Here is a 16,495-nt window from a genome sequence, read left to right on the forward strand (position 1 = left end):
TTTTTTATGTTTGTGCATCCACTCTTAACCAGTTTTGTGCCAAAACACTGGCACTTACAAGACAAAGGAATCAACAAGGGGAACCGTAGTGTCAAGAAGTTGCTTTTTTCCCGCCTTATTAGGACTTTTCTTTTATTTTATTAAATGGAATTTATTGAACATTGGCATTGTTATTTATTTCAGTCAAGATCAACATGTATTTTTCTCTTCCAACAGGTTGCTACCCTCTCCCTGAAGACTCTCCACTGTAGTCTTCATCATCTGAGCCCGCGTTCATACGCAGCCTGGGATCATCTGGGCTCTGCTGAGACAGGGCTCTGCTGCTTGACTCCTGCACAGCTGGGGCTGCTACATCCAAGTTCACTAAAAACAGAATTATGTGGAATTATGAAAGGAGTCTCAAAATAAGCCCAGACAAGGGAGAAACATCGGCATTAAGTGGAGGCATGCTGTACATTATCTCTCTTTATTACATGCTGTGTAGAGAAAGAGCTTTACTTTAGTCAAAATAACACCCATCAGTCACCCTCCGCTCTTCAAGCCCCTGTAAAAGCGCCCCTGAGCGAGACACTTCTCCCTAACTGCTGCAGTGGAGCTGCTGTCGTCACACTGTGTATCAGCTCAGTGTCAACATGTGGACATGACTGAGGTGGAAGATACTGAAGAAATCAGAGTTGAAAAAATAAGTAATGAAAGCAACACAGCTGTTTTATCGCAGCTATTTTGACTTGACAAACTGTCCTCTGTATAAAAAGCGTCTGCAATGCAGGCCTTTTTACTTGAACTAATTTATTTCACCTGTTTCTTTTTCCAGTGCTGCTAGTAAACATTACTAGCAGCACTTATTATACCACCATACTATTTTTGTATGATCTTGATCATAAAAAATGCTTGAAGAAACACACAGATTATTCAGATCAACTAACAGTAAACTGTCACTAGAGGGTGCCCTGTACCTGCAGACAACAGTTATCTTTCACACAGTTCTCATCAGACGTAGACGTGAGCTGGTAAAAAATAAAAGTAAGGTCATTTCCTGTGGTATATGAAATAAATGTTTACATTATAAACAGTGTAAAAGGCCCCTGCATGTTCTTTATTGTAAAGGACATAAGGAGGACTAATGTGTTCTCAATAAACAGATCTGGCTCCTGGCACATATCTGCTGACAGATTGTAGCATATAGCCAAGTACACAAAACTGTTGGGAACCACTGCTGTAGGTTATCTACTAGATTCTTTCATCTACAGTAACTTAAGAAATGAATCATCTGACAGCTCTCTGGAGTTTCAGACTTTGATATAGAGGAATTAGAGTGACATAATGTCCTGTTTGGGGGAAACACATAAGTCGTGTGGCCAAAACACTGTGTTGATTGCTGTTTCGTGGATGTCTAGTTCACTGCTATGTTCACAGACACTCTGACAGGCTGGGAAGGCACAGAAATATTGAAGTTTGGAAGAGGGGCCTTTTAAAATTATTATTATAATAACTATATTTGATTATAATAATTATTATATTTGGTAGATTATAAAATGAATTCAGACAAAAACACCAACCAAATATAAGCCTTGTATATACTTATCACATATGAAACATTGCTATCATTTTTTCGTGATTGTAGCAGTGTTTACAGTTTGACAAGCTTCTGGTGACAGTTGATTGAGATAGCAGACAGCTTTGGACTGGATTTAGCTTATGACACCCTGTTACACTGATAATTTTTACAGAAATAAAAATACTTGGAAAGAGTCACTTTTCAGGAACATTGTGACTAATAATGCTGATTGATTTGACTTATTATTTTGCTTGTATACACTACAGTCATCTAATATTGAGTTCAAACATGCCTTATTTGTTTTATTATTGTCTTCATTGTGGACTATTTTATTCTGTTCTATTTTTGTATTATTTTAATTGTCTGATTCTATATGCCTTAGTGGAATGTGTTAATCCTGGTTCAACAAAAGCATTTTGTAATTTTGTTTCAAAAAGAGCTGAATAAATATATTATATTATTTTTATTACATAAAAGTAATACTTCTGCATAAGCTGACTCCATTTCAAGTGTATTTACATGACCCTTCATCACTGCCTATGCACCAAAGGAGGTAATGAAACAACAGACAATCGCTGTTTGTCTAACTGTCAAGTATCTCTAAATTCAAATTTTCATTGACACACATGCACATGTTTTTTGACCTTGCTTGCTGGGTCCAGGTGGGTGGAGCATGTAGTTAGACAGTTTAACATGAAGAAGAAGAAAAAGAAAAAGAAGAAGGAGAAGGAGACGGAGAAGGAGTTGCAGTGGGGGGGAGAAAGCTGCAGCAAAACACTATCACAGTCCCAAAGGAACTGGTGTGGCCCTGGAGGCAGAAGAGACACAGCAGGAGACTGCAGAGAGAAGAATACAGTATCAGAACAAAGAAAGTTTTTCACTTCCCAGTCTCAAGATAAAATATTGCCACTTGTGGAAATGAACCACAGGATACTCTATAACCCAGTTTGGGTCCTAATTCAAAGTGTAACCGTTCACAGTATACAGACACACAGATTAATAAATTATGGAGGAAAATGAAGTGCAAAATAACAGATAGACGAGTCTGTGAAAAGGGAGTTCACAGAGCAAATGAGAGGAACTGAAAGAGAAGCCTCTTTATCTTTCCCTGGAGGACACACACACACACACTCGCTCTCTCTCCCTCTCACACAAACACACACACACACACACAGCTGTATGTACCTGTTTCTCAGGTCCTGTTGTCACAATTAGCAGGCTGTTGAGGGATTTTGTCTCTCTGGGAGGGCTCAAGATGAGCAGGAACACCCTGAGCACACAGTATAGGAACTGAACTGGGACATCTCTCTGTTCTGGAACATATCTGCCGTGTTGTGTGTTTGTTTGTTTGTAAGTGCACACACAGTGTGGAGATGGTGAGGCTCTCACATAAACTGCAGGTTTCTGCAGGCAGATACTGGTGTTTTTGAAATGAGAAAGGTGATACTTTATACTACCAGTATTCACTATCTTTAAAGTAGTTCATTTTATTGCCAGTGATCCTTCCAGTACATCTTTGCATGAACCACAATTACTTTTATTATATCATGTATATATAATGTATATGTTTTTTCTGACATATAATGTATATGTTTTAACTGACATTATAATATTAGTAAAACAAATACGGTGTGAAACCAGTCAAAATTAGTGGAGATTAAAACAAATAGTTTTTCATATTTTGGGATAGATGTTTTTACACTTTCTTTTGAGAGTAAAATGAGAGGACTGACACCACTCTCACTCTCATGTCTATATAGTTAAAACAGCCAGGAGTTTAGTTAGTTTAGTTGAGAAGGAAGTTAGCCTGGTTCTATCCAAAGATAACAAAACCTGTCTGCTATCTTCTCAGTTTAATCCCTACCAAAAACAAAGTAATAAAGTTGTTTCGCCTATGTGCTAAACTATTTTTTGGTAGGTTCCTGAAGTCCTGGTGTCACTGTGAGCTTGCCAGACATACAGCCAAGACTGCAAAAGTGACAGCACTCAACCAAAAAAAAAAAAAAGCTTTACCTCAGGCTAGCTGTTTCCTATGGACTCCAGTCTTTGTGCTAAGCTAAGTATATTGGTTGCTAACTGTAGGATTCTACTCAGTGTATAGTTATGATAGTGGTATCAGTCTTCTCCTTCAGAATTAGTCCAGTACTTTGCACAGTCAACAGTGGAAAACTCAACTATTGTATTTTTTGTGTCCTTGTCTTAAAGCTGAAGCTCTTATTCTCTTTCTCTTTTTAGTTAGCTAGATAGCTGAAAAGAGCGGACAGCTGACAAAAACTTCACAGCTCTACAATGTGTGAAACAAATTTGATATTTCTTATCCTCAAAAGAGATGTGGAGCGATTTCTACCTCTGTATCATTTTTGATACAGCTTGTACAAAAATATTAATTCGATAGAGAAGAGAAAATATCAACAATACTATCAGTGCAAAAATGCTGCTGAATAATCCCACCCTTATGCTGTAGGTAAAACTTTTGTTTTGGTTTGTGCCTGTTTGGCAGTTTGCAGAAGCAGATGTGTCATTGCACTTCTCTTGACTCAGTTGTAACTCCAGCGTTAAATGTCCCATTTCCATTCCAAATGCCAGTGAGGCCACTGGAGGACAGTCCTGCCAAAACTAAGACCAGCAGCTTCTCCCCCCATGTTTCATTATTGTTTTGCTGTTCCATGAAGGAGATCATTCTTTAATGCAGCCTTAGCCTCAGAGAGTTGGATGAGCCACATGCTTGCCACTGGGAGCTGTTGAGCACCATTCACTTCCAATGTTGACTCCAAAACAGCAGCCCAGTTGTCAGTGCCTTGTTTTAAAGCTCAAGGATTCAAGGTGAGGAGGGTTACTCATTCATGTAGTTAATATTTTCCCGGAAACCAAGATTCTTGTCACTGCCCTCTTTCTTATTTGACAAACTTTAATTCAACACATTAAAATGGAAAAGAGGCCAAAGTGAGAGCAAAGAGTGAACAAACAACCAACCATATGATGTGATGTGTCGCTCTTTAGCTGCTAAATCATCTTGGTGATCTCTCCAACTTGCCACACTTGCCGTGTCCTGATCATGGAGGTCTGCAGGGGGGGTGTTGAGAGCTTTTATGAGTCTTCATTTCTATATAGTTTTCTATTTTATCTTAGTTAAAATCAAGTTAATTTTCTGTCTGGGTTTGTAACATAATTTTTCTTAAAGTTTTTATTTTTCAGTAAGACATTACATTTCAGAACAAGTATATACACATGTATTTGTAAAATGTGTTGTGCAATGCAACACATTAAAAAATTACAAGATTAGAAATATCTGAATATTCAACTTAATATAACCTAAAATTTATACTCTATTACCCTGCAAATAAAGACAGACAACACGTTTCTCTACATTTTTGTTTGTCATAGACAATTTTAGCTCAGCTTTACCTTTTCTCTTTTGACAAAGTCTAAAATTTGTGTCATGCTGGGTTATGTAAGAATACACTCATGATTTAAAAATTCTATTTCATTCTTGCCATGGTAAGAAAAAAGAAAGTGGAGACCATCTTATTTAGACTATGATAGTACTCTAAAACATTTCCATAAACTGACTGACACTCATCAAACACACTGTGGACATACCAGAATGGCTGATGAATGCAAGTGTAGCACTGAAGCCTCTGTGTGTGATGCTGCTGTCTGATGTGAACTGAAGCACCATGATGCTGTGGTAGGACAGGACAGGAGGAGGGACACTTCTGCCACACAGCACAGCTACACAAAACAGAACAGAATAAACCTCTTATTGTGCTACATCATTTATGAATCTGAAAATAAAATAATGCAAAAAAGACAGCAAGACTTTCATCCTCAACTGAGACCTGTGTTTCTAGCTAAACAAAAAGAATTTTGCTTTTCAACAAATCTCTGTAGGAATCCTTACCATATTGTCATCAGATACATAGAGTAACAACCTCAGCCTGAGTGGAAAAAAAAGTAGTTTTAAAAGACATAACTTTGATGGTCAGAGTTGCCCCAAAGGATTACTTTTGCAGTCATTGCAGCTGCATCAGAGGCAATCTGCTGGACCAATACCACAACCTTTGGTAATCATTTAGACACCAAAATATGTAAATATAGGACCCAGGGTTACAAATCCTGGAATTCCCCTTTAGGACCAAAGTGTTTTTGAGTTTTGCCACCCAGAGAGATTCATCCGTCTTACCAATCTCATGTACTCCTTCCACATCTCCCAGTACAGTGAGGGAATCATACAAGCATCCGTCTGACTCTTCCAGGTCAAAATCAACAAAGTCAAGCTGAAACACAACACAGTCATCAGGCGAGTTACTGATGAGTTTGTGACAGAATCTTGCATTGTGACGTGTTTCAGTCTTGCATCTGGATTCAGTTGAAGCATCACCTTAACAACATGATCCTGTGGAGCATAGACAACCCAGCGGAGGACACAGTCATTACTGTAGAACTGTGGGTAATTCAGGCTGTGGACAGCAGTCTGATCCTCAACAGAAACAAGAACAGTTCCACATCCTGAATGTGCACGAATGTAGACACACACACACACACACACACACAAACACACACACACACACAGGGGAAAACACAGGCACACCAAGCATTATTTCACAACAGAAGACCAGTTGAATACAAATACACACATTCATCTGCACAGTGAAAACAAAAGAGCCAGTATTAGCAATATTAGCAGCTTGGTTCATCCTCTCCATAGCTACTCAGCCAGAATCTGTGAGTGTGTATGCGTGTGTTTGTGTGTGCTTGCGTGCGTCTTGTGCAGCTCATTATGGTATCATGGGACATCTGCGCCACACAACTCTCAGATTGCTATGAGAGCCACACAGCAGAAGGCAAAACTGTGTATAAACTATGACAACATGAACATTTAATCAGTGGGGCTGATTCTTGTTCTTATTCTAAGTCCACACTGACATATCAATAATCTCATTTTGATTCATTAGAATTGAATTTTAGATATCTAGAATTCTAACTATTATATCTGTAATGTAAGAACAATTGTAGATATCTACTATTATAACACATCAAAACTGAATTATATATATCTGTAATTAAGTTTGAAAGGAAATAAATGGTACAAGCGGGCTACTTGTAAGGAAGTTACAAAAATCTACAATGAACATTACCACTACTAAGTAATAAAATGTTAAAAAAAAATTCTGACTACTGAGAAAAGAATTGTAGCTATCTACAATAACCAATTAGAATGGATGATAGTCACAGTTACAATGTTGGGTTGGAATTCTAACTAGTCAAGAAGGAATTGTTGACACAAATACATTTTATCACTACTGATTAAATGTAAGGCCTTGCCACATATGAACTGTATAAACAGTATGTATACAGTCTAAGCTCAGTGAAGGGCACACAGCAGAATGTATCAGCTTGTATAAGGGAATATAACTTGATATTATTTGCAGAGATGTGTGTATCTGTGTATTGTACAGTATGTGTGTGTTTGTATTGCATATTGTGTCGCCCACCAGGATCAGAGTGTCCCTGGACAGCACGATGCCTAATGACAAAGCCACTTCCTGCTCTGTTAATGTCAGAGGAAAAAAGAAGCGTTGCATTCTGGGAATTATTCAAGAACACAGGACCTGGAAGGTCACCTCCACAGAAAATCCCTGTAAGAACAGAGAAAAGAACAAGAACGACAAAGAATATTGTATATTGTTGTTCAGAATGTGCAGCATGTGCACATGTCTGTTGTCTGTATATGCAACCTGCTAATGTGTAGTGAGGTGAACGATTCTTAGCTGTTTATTCAGCTTCTGCTTCTGTTGAGTACTTGTAGAATTTGTAAACCTTGTTCTTTGGCTTCATTGTTTGCGGTTTAAAAGGGATGAAAAGCTTGACATCAATCTTCTGTCTCTGTGTTGTGTTTGGACTGGGACTCAGAAATGTAAAAAGGGTGCGGTTTCATTTCTTATTGCATGCTGAATAATAGCCTGGCACTGTGCGCAGCTTCCAGAAATCTTGCTGTCACACTGAGTTTCCAAAGTTTGGCGTCATTCCTCTGCCCAGGGCAAAACTAAAACCTGTACTCATCCAGCATATTTTGACTGGGTGGAATAATAAACCGTTAGCAAAGAAATAGTTCCCACACCTACATAACCTAAAATTAGCAATTGTTATCTTTATATTTTTGTTCATGTCTAGGTTAAAGAAACACGACACATGTTAAAAACAGGCAACTTTGAAGATGTTGATACAGAGTTGTTTTCATTTTGGGCAGAACCCCTGCTTTTAGTCTTTATGCTAAGCTAGGCTAACCATGCCATGGTCCTTGCACTGTATTTAACTCACAGACCAAAGACTGTCCTCATTCCATGATCAGACATTAAGCTGTACATTCATTTCCTTAAAATGTTGGACAATTCTCTTAACCTGATTGTTTGGCACATTACTGGAAGCCCTGGTGCCCCTGATAAATGTTTATGCAATTAAAAAGTTTATTCTTGCTGTGTGAGCTTGTGTGTGTGTGTGTGTGTGTGTGTGTGTGTGTGTGTGTGTGTGTGAAACTCACCAACAGGCCTGTGTGAGCCAACTGAAACAGTGAGTCGATCATAGTGGCAGTAAGAGTCATTCTCCAGATCAAAATGATCAAACTCCAGCAGAATACCATAACCTGGAGGAACACTGATACTCCACACACATAACCTGAAGTGACACAGAGATAGAGTATTACAACAGATCTGCTATTTTGATTTATTGATGAATTTATTATCTTTCATCTCATGAAAAAAAAAAGCCTACAGTAAGTGCTTGGCTTGTCTCCTCTGGGCTATTGTAAAAACACAGTGGTGCAACAAGGTGGACAGAAGTCTGAATATTACATTGTATTTCTGCACCTAAATCCCCCTAAATCCTACACAATGTAAAATTCCCATTACTGTATAACATTGATTTTATGTTAGAACAACCATTTGTTATCAAAGCTCCTTTCTCTTTGTCTGGAGTGTCACTCACTGGTTGTTGTCATAGTGATCACCAGGGTGGGTGGGGTTTCTTATTATCCCCTCACTGTCAGTTACAGGCCCATCTCTCACGCTACAGATTCCTGACACACACACACACACACACACACACACACAGAGTACTCCGTGCATCAAAGAGGTATGATGAAATATGATAACATATAGACGCCACCTGTCAAGAGTTGCTGTAACGACAGGAAAGACAACTCACCTGATAAGGTCGTGTTCTGCTGCTGCTCATCAGCTAAAGCAACAAAAGAACAGGAAAAGTCTTGATTACCGTCATATCATTTTTAGTAAATGTTATGCATAATCAATCAGTACAGTCCATTATGAAAGACTGATTGAAGAGTAAACCAGTGGTGTCCAACCTGTTTGATTTGTCATGTCGGTATTCCACAACATGGAATTACTAGTTTAAGATTAGAATTCTTAGTTTGCTGAAGATGGCGAGGAAGATTAAAAAAATTCTGAGCAGTCCACTATGCTATTAATTTTAATTTTATCTTACTTTTCTGCTGATGAATTTGAGTAAATCATGCAAGGCCTGGTTTTAAAGTTTTAAAGGTCTCACATTATGCTTATTTTCAGGTTCTGCTCTTTTTTACAAACAACAGATCAAAAGGCTGTGTGTGATATGAAAAGAGTTGTTTTCAGTGATTAACTCAAAGCTCTCAGCAGCTGACTAAAAAAAAAGAATGACCAATTGGTGAATGTAGTAGTGAATTTAGAAACTGAAGAGCCAGATATTTTCTAGCAAAAAGGAGAGAGAGAACATTGGACTTAAATGCATCAAATGAATCCATAATTAATTATCAATAATTTGATCTGCATCGGCTGGATGTGCAAATAAACAGCTAGGGAGAGAAACAAGTTTCCTTTACTTCATAAAGTAATAGCTTGTTTCTAAATAGGAAAAAAGAAAAAAAACAACAACAGCAAAAAAAAAAAAAAAAAAAGAAAAAGAAAAAGAGAGAGAACAATATGGAAGAACTGACCACCTGTCAAATTCATGTTCCAAACAAACAGGTGTAGAACATCACCAAAGTAAATGCTAGCTGCAGTTAACCATAATTGCCACCAGCCAGTTAGTTAATTTAGCCATATGCAGGTACTTGTGGGGAGCTTGGAGTTTGGTGTTTAAACCACTAGCACAGGAACTTTAGACGGCTGGGAGGAGGAATATGTTTCTCTGGGGGAACCAGCAGCACATGCTGGTGGGGAGCAGCACAGGGACAAGGACACACTGAGACCAAACACAAACTCCAAGACCAACAGAGGCCAGTATGACAACAGGGAATACAGGACCAAAGTGATTTACAGAACTCTGACTCCAGGGATGACAAAGAAGCAATGGTGTCAGACATTGACTGGAGAGGTGTGAAGCACAAAAGGAGTGAGAGATTGAGCATCAGCCCACCTATAGCACCCAGCTATACCCCTGGACTATTGCCTCTTGGGGTACAAAGCAGCATTTTGTGACAGGATTGGCAAGCTGGTTCACAAGCTAACATCACTGCAACACAGTACATATACATATTTGACATAATGCCAAAACGGTTATTTCTTCACATTCTATTCCTAATTTCAATTGATTTTCGAATGATTTAAATTAAATTCTAACACACTGTACCTTTAATGCAGGTTTAAATCTGCCTGCAATGAAGGGTAACACTGAATTTAGTTCAGTCAGATCAACAGTCAAATAAAAGTTTGGCAAAGTATCACTTTCTTACATGTTGCATATCAACAGATTATGTAACCATAAACCTGATTTTAACTCTAATTCCATCACAACATAGACATTCAATACTTTTGAATGATCATTGGACAGCCATTTAACACATTAAAGTCAGCAAAGCATCAAATTATCTGGTGATGGCGTGATCCTATATCCAGTGTTTCCAAAACCACATAGAGTCTAAATAATGATTAAAGACACATATCAGACATCCCTGCCATCTTGTGATGACATGTGACTTATGAGAGACAATCGGTCAAACTCATCATGTGATAACCTACCCTCTCTCAGTTTATGCTTTAGCCAGGGCAGCAGCAGCCTGACATCAGTGAAAACCCCTGGAGATCCTCTTCTGGAAGGGTGGCGGCTGCTGTTGTTTCCCCAGCTTCGACCACATCCCTTCCCCCAGGAAGTTACACCCAGTGCTACCCAGTGTCTGCTGCCTGAACTTGCTGGACACACCAGAGGACCCCCTGAGTCCCCCTGGAGGAGGATGAAGGGAGGAATGAATGCGGGAGTAAAAACACTGTAAAACCTACTAAAGCTACTAAATAATGGCTGATTCAAAGTGAGATGTTGCAGATTTCATTTTAATTTTTTTTTTTTTACCTGGCAGGCATCTCTACCTCCTCGCTCTGCCCCAGCACACAGAACTGTCATGGCTGGCTGAGGTCTCTGGTTACGAGCTGAACTTTTGACAGTCTGGAGGACATATCTGCATTTGGCTGAGTTTACTAAGTCTAACTGGACCTCTCTCAGCACTGCAGGAAGACGACCCTCTAGGAAACAGCAGAACAGGCAAGTCAGTTTTACTTATAGAGCCCAAAATCACAAATGACAATGCCTTAGTGGGCTTTACAGTATACATGTGTACAGTGTGTGACACCTTTTAGACCTGAATTCCTTTTTTTAAAATTAATTATTTCCAGTTAATTTATTTTACAACAAGAGCAAAACAGATTGATATTTTAGACTTTAGACTGTCAATTCAAAAGCGTAAAATGCCCCCCCCCCAAAAAAAAACAAAAAACAAAAAACAACAACAACAACAACAAAACCCTTTTAACATGGAATAAAGGAAGAAACCTCAAGAAGAGCTAGAGGAAGGATCCCTCTCTCATGATGGACAGACGTGCAATGTATATAACGGACAAGAAAATCACACAATATACAGATTACAAGGCATTACATGTAGATTGTAAAATAAATCCAGAATATCCTTAAGTCTGCTTTAACAACATTTGGTGCGAGCAAGAGAACTACTCACTTTCCTTCACCCTACCCCATCCACCCACAATGCAGCTGGTTTCAGGTGGGATGCTCTCATCAGGCAAAGGCAGACATATAGGGTGGACTCGGGTTCCTATTGAAAATAATCACTCATCACTGACTTAATAAAGTGTGATCAGTGCTACAGTGAGGGTGACCCACCAAACAAACTGAACTATAATAATCATCAAAATGGAAACCTGCCCAGTTGAATGTGGTGATCCAGTTCGATCAGAGCTATATCATAGCTCATAGGCAAAGCATGATGGTACTTCTCATGGACTGAAACAGACTTGATGAGAAAAACCTGCTCCTCTTCATCATCCACTCGCTGGTCAAACTCTCCCACCACCACTCTAATACCACCAAGAAACTCTCTAGACAGAGGAGGATTGTGTTAGCTTCATGACAATCTATTGCAGTGTTCATAAAATAAACAAAGGCAGATTGCAGATTGCGAATAAGCATATGCACAACGAACAACCTGTAAATTGCAGCACAAAAGAAAAAATGGTATACAAGTGAGTAATAACAGTACTCTGAGAGTGATGCAAAGCAGTGTGCAGCAGTCATTATCCAGCGCTCAGTCAGGATGGCTCCTCCGCAGAAGTGAGAACAACTGTTCTTCAGGGAAACCTGAACACACATAATACAAGCTCAACCAAAAGTCAACATTCCACAGCTGAAAAAGACACATACAGAGGTACTGTAAACCTGGTGGAGAGAAGTATCTGGATGTTTATCAGTGATTTAATTCAGTTATGATGCCAGTGCGTACTTTAGTCCAGAACAAAGTGAATCTTATTGTGAATTACCTTTTACATGTCAGCTAACAAGAAGAACAGTTTCAAGATAGAATAGCGGCCCCATCTCAACATGCTGGCGGGGGAGCCATTTTGTAACATTTACCATGCCACCTATTATGCTAACGGCAGACAAGATACTCATATTTAGCTGTGTTAGAGTTTCCATGTTGGCATGCTATTTTAGCATTAAAATCTAAATTCTAGACATAGCCCATAAGGTAGAAAAGTTAGGCCCATCAACATTCAGCCCATTTTTTAAAGGCCAGTGTAGCTGAAAACAGGCAAGATGTTGAGGTAAGGTGCCAATAAAATGGTACTAACTCTATCCAAATCGTCAGTGATCACAAAATGTTATGTTTTAACTGTAAATCATTACATTTAGTCTGTCAAAGTGGAGCAGCTAACCAATATACTGCAGCATTTTCATGCAATTGTCTCTTCTAAAATGTAGTACTAAATACAACTGCAGTAGGTCCTTTGATAAAACAGTGATAAATCAATCTATACTTCATCAGCACTTTTCTTATTAGCTTGTGGCCGGATGCTCTTTGTCTAGTGTGCAGGAAATAACAGATAACAACAAACTGGTGAATAGAAGAAATGATTATGTTGCATTAGTAATAACAGCCATCAGGACTGAACAAGCAAAAAAACATGCAGCTAACGACTGCTCAGCAAAATAGGGACTCAGAAATGTTCAAATAAGAAGGGTAGACCACTGACCAGCCACGGATGTGATCCATATGCGGCCTCGGCCCCTCCAACCACCCTCAGAGAGTGAACCATCGGGCTCCACAGCTGAGGAGTCCCACACTTTGAACCTGACAGACAGGATGAAATCTTCTCAGGCTTCTTGTTTTCATTCCCTTTCGTATCTTAACAGCATAAAAATATCCATTAAAGACAAGTAAGGTCATATCTTCTCTGCCATGTTTGATATCCACGCCATCACTCACCTGTTTGAGTAGCACTGATTTCAGTGTTTACCCAAAACCAGAGAGAGAGCAAAGCAGCAAAGGTCCTCATCACTAACACACTCCTCAAGAATGGCTCCTACTGGGGAGACAAACTGATTTATAGATGCCCCTGTCCATTTGTGAAGGGATACTTGTTAACAAGTTAGTAAAAAGCTTGCAGCGGGTGGTTGTGCTTTCAAACGTCACAACAAAATGAACTACAATTTTCCACTGTCAAGGTCAACTGTCTTGTGGTCGGTAGGGTTTGGTTCCCAACACAAAGATACGACCCAGCTGCTGTAAAACACTCAAAAAGGAGAAACCATCATAAAATGCAGACAAAGATCCCAGGTAGCCTAGCTGTTACTGTTGCATATGTGAACACACATGCTGACAGAGCAAAAGAAAAGCAGAAAAATAAAACTGAATAACTTGTATAACAGATTTTGACAAAATTTTGCTTCTCTGTGCATTTGTCTTTCATGCCGGAGAGCAATTTCATTGTTGATGCTTTTGTTTTTGTATATAAGGTTAACAGCAGTTACTGTCACCCTGAGTCAAAGAGCTCATTGTGAAAGCCTGGAAATCCCAGACAACCCGTGGTGGTCAGCGTGAACTTTGGAGGCAGAGCTTTATAAGATGAGATGCAGGAAAAGAAGCGTTTAGTACACTCACTTTATGACTAAGCTGCAGTCTATCTGTGTAAAGAGCACAGCTCGAGTCAGGCATGTGGCCTACGCCGGGAAAAGCCTTTAGAAAAGCTTGGGTTTTGAGAATTAGAATGATTCTTGGTTTCCAAACACAACTGTAGTTATTATCATACGATTGAAAAGTCATTTTTGTTTACAAGACAGCAGCTCTGTGTGAAGCAGTGGTGTGACATTCTTGCTAGAAGGATAAAATGTCCCCTTTATGTAGCCTTTCTACAAATAAATGCCTCAGTGAGCTGCATCTACAAATCTCCAAGAAGATATGAGGTGCAGAGGAGTACAGGGAGTTTATTGTTCTCTTTCAACACTGAAAAAGAGATAAGCTCCTGCAACTGTGCGTCTGTATATTTGGAGCGAGAGAAGGTCTAGGGAGCAGCTATGGATGGAGCTATGTTGACTTGCCCTCAAAATTTAAATCGTTGTGTTTTTAGAGGAACAATCCACTTGCACTTGTCAAACGAGGCCAGTATTTTGACATGTTTTCTCCGTTGTTCTTTCACACTTGTTAACGAAATAATACAGCTTGTATTGCCTCTGGTTTTCTGTGTAAGCTTCCAGAAAGTCTATCACAGTAAAAACGTTCAAATTTAAAGTTAAATTTGGCTATAAACTATAGACACAACGTGATATTGTCTTATATAGTTGTTGAGACTAACGTGTTAGCAAATGTTTTTACATCCAGCAGGGGTACAGCAATATTAGCATTTACTGTATCTGCAGACATGCTTCTGGCCAACTGACAAGTAAATCCAAAATTCACTCTCCTTGTAAGTGGAAAACTAGATGGATAGATAGAACCAAAACAACTAGATGAAAGACACAAAAATCTCAGTAAAGCTGAGGGGAACATCAGATGATTCTCTGTGTCGCTACAAATATTTTATCCATTGATAATGTAAAAATGTTGATAGGTGCAGCTGTAAATCTACTGTCTATTTTTGTTCATACTTGCTTTACAGGTCTACGCAGAAGTGCATTTGATTGTGTCACGTCCTGAGTGGCAGTAAATCTGAATGCACTTGTGAGGTAGTTATGGATTGCATCACCATTAGCAATAAAAAAGCAAAGTAGATGTCTATGTATACAACATGATCCCAAGTATTAGGCTACCTAAAAATTTCTAAAAAGCTTTCAGATTAATATCAACAACATTAACAACAAATATGCAGTATGCACGTTCAGACATAGCCTGTGTGCTTGTGTACTTGTGTGTGTGTGTGTGTGTGTGTGTGTTTCCTGCCTCAAGGCTCCCAGTCTAAGCCCTGTAAGCCCCCTGTTCCTGTTTATAAACCCAGCGGCCCAGGCCCCACTGGGTGCGCACGGCTGGTTGCTGGGCCACAGTTGCCATGTGGCTGTTGGCAGGTGTTACAGAGTGGAGCATAGTATACTGAGGGATCACTGCAGGATTGTTTTCACTATCTGATAAAACCCACATATTGAATGGAAGAAGTAAGAAAGGTCAGCCATCATGAGACAATTCAGTCAAGAATCACTGCCTTGCCTGTTGTCTTTTTTTCTGTTTGTGTAAAGCTGGACAAGAGGAGCTCCTCCCTCACTCACAGTAACTCCAAAGCATACAGAGTTATTTAAAGCATTTCTCAGTTAATTTATTAAAGCTGGGAAGATGCCAGTGACATGGAGAAGGCTAAAGTGACATGAGGATTCATTAACAAAATCAGCTAATTGCTTTCAGGACTCTGACTATTCCATGGTGTTGTCCCCTTGTAGGTGCTTTTATTACTGGCAGAGGTTTGCTGTGGTATGACAAAATGAATAAAAGTAATGTCTAATTCAAAAATAAACCAGCTCAATCATAAAAGCCTTGTAGAAGCATATCGTTCTCTTATTTCTGCATTCGCCAGCCACCAGTCATCCTCAGCTCTATCACGATACACATGCAGGTCAACGTTATGACTTTGTCACAGATACAAGACATTAATCATTGTACAGGATGAATCAATGTGCAGAGTTTGACAATAAATTATTATTACACCAATCAGCCACAACACTGACAGGTAAAGTGATATGAATGTTCTTCTTTTGCGCATGCGACACACACCACCCAGGTAAACACAAACCATTGCCAGGAAGCTAATATTAAAGCTATTAAAGCCAAGGAGTAGCTAACATCAGTGATGAAGCTACCAGCACCTGTGAGAAAAAGGATGATGTCAATATCAGCAAAGATGTTCTGTATGTGTCCGTGTAGGAGAGATACAGAACACACATGTTTTGGTATGAGTGGAACAGATTTGGTTAAGGCCCCGTCAGAGGACCTTTTCGGGGTCCCAGCCATTTCTGTGGGGGGGCCTGAATTCCAAAAAACATAATATACAACAACCAGACTGGAATAATGACAAAGTACGAAACATTAATGGTTGTCCTCTTCACCTGCAGTGAGAAACCCAACCTCGCTAGTATGAAACCATATCCACACAGAAAATCCAGTGCCAGCTTGCTTAG

The 16,495-nt window shown here is 39.3% G+C and overlaps 1 protein-coding gene across 2 annotated transcripts; it reads right to left on the reverse strand.

Annotated features, from left to right (window-relative positions):
- Positions 1-89: 89 nt before the first annotated feature.
- Positions 90-12,440, reverse strand: LOC124062279 (ovochymase-2). 2 transcript variants are annotated; one of them, XR_006843890.1, is made up of 15 exons: positions 12,099-12,440; positions 11,765-11,937; positions 11,559-11,654; positions 10,901-11,070; positions 10,573-10,774; positions 8,762-8,794; positions 8,543-8,633; positions 8,100-8,233; positions 7,054-7,197; positions 5,940-6,067; positions 5,742-5,835; positions 5,159-5,290; positions 4,532-4,621; positions 2,744-2,828; positions 229-363 (listed from the first exon to the last, which is right to left on the reverse strand). XR_006843890.1 is itself a non-coding variant. In XM_046394937.1 (14 exons), the coding sequence occupies exons 1-14, from the start codon at positions 12,206-12,208 to the stop codon at positions 221-223; spliced, it is 1,740 nt and encodes a 579-aa protein (XP_046250893.1). In that variant the 5' UTR covers positions 12,209-12,435; the 3' UTR covers positions 90-220. The 2 variants fall into 2 exon arrangements, 1 of the variants encoding a protein (XP_046250893.1); XM_046394937.1 differs by lacking the exon at positions 2,744-2,828 and having other exon boundaries at positions 90-363; positions 12,099-12,435.
- Positions 12,441-16,495: the final 4,055 nt, after the last annotated feature.

Source organism: Scatophagus argus, chromosome 7 (assembly GCF_020382885.2).
Source record: "Scatophagus argus isolate fScaArg1 chromosome 7, fScaArg1.pri, whole genome shotgun sequence".
NCBI lineage: Eukaryota > Metazoa > Chordata > Actinopteri > Scatophagidae > Scatophagus > Scatophagus argus.

Excerpts from the sequence above, each read along its gene's own strand:
- LOC124062279 (XM_046394937.1), bottom strand. The coding sequence starts at position 12,208 with ATGTGTGTTCAGGTTTCCCTGAAGAACAGTTGTTCTCACTTCTGCGGA. Across the intron at positions 11,938-12,098 it reads TGCTTTGCATCACTCTCAGA|AGAGTTTCTTGGTGGTATTA; the intron begins GTACTGTTATTA and ends TCCTCTGTCTAG. Across the intron at positions 8,234-8,542 it reads GATCACTATGACAACAACCA|GTTATGTGTGTGGAGTATCA; the intron begins GTGAGTGACACT and ends GTGTCACTTCAG.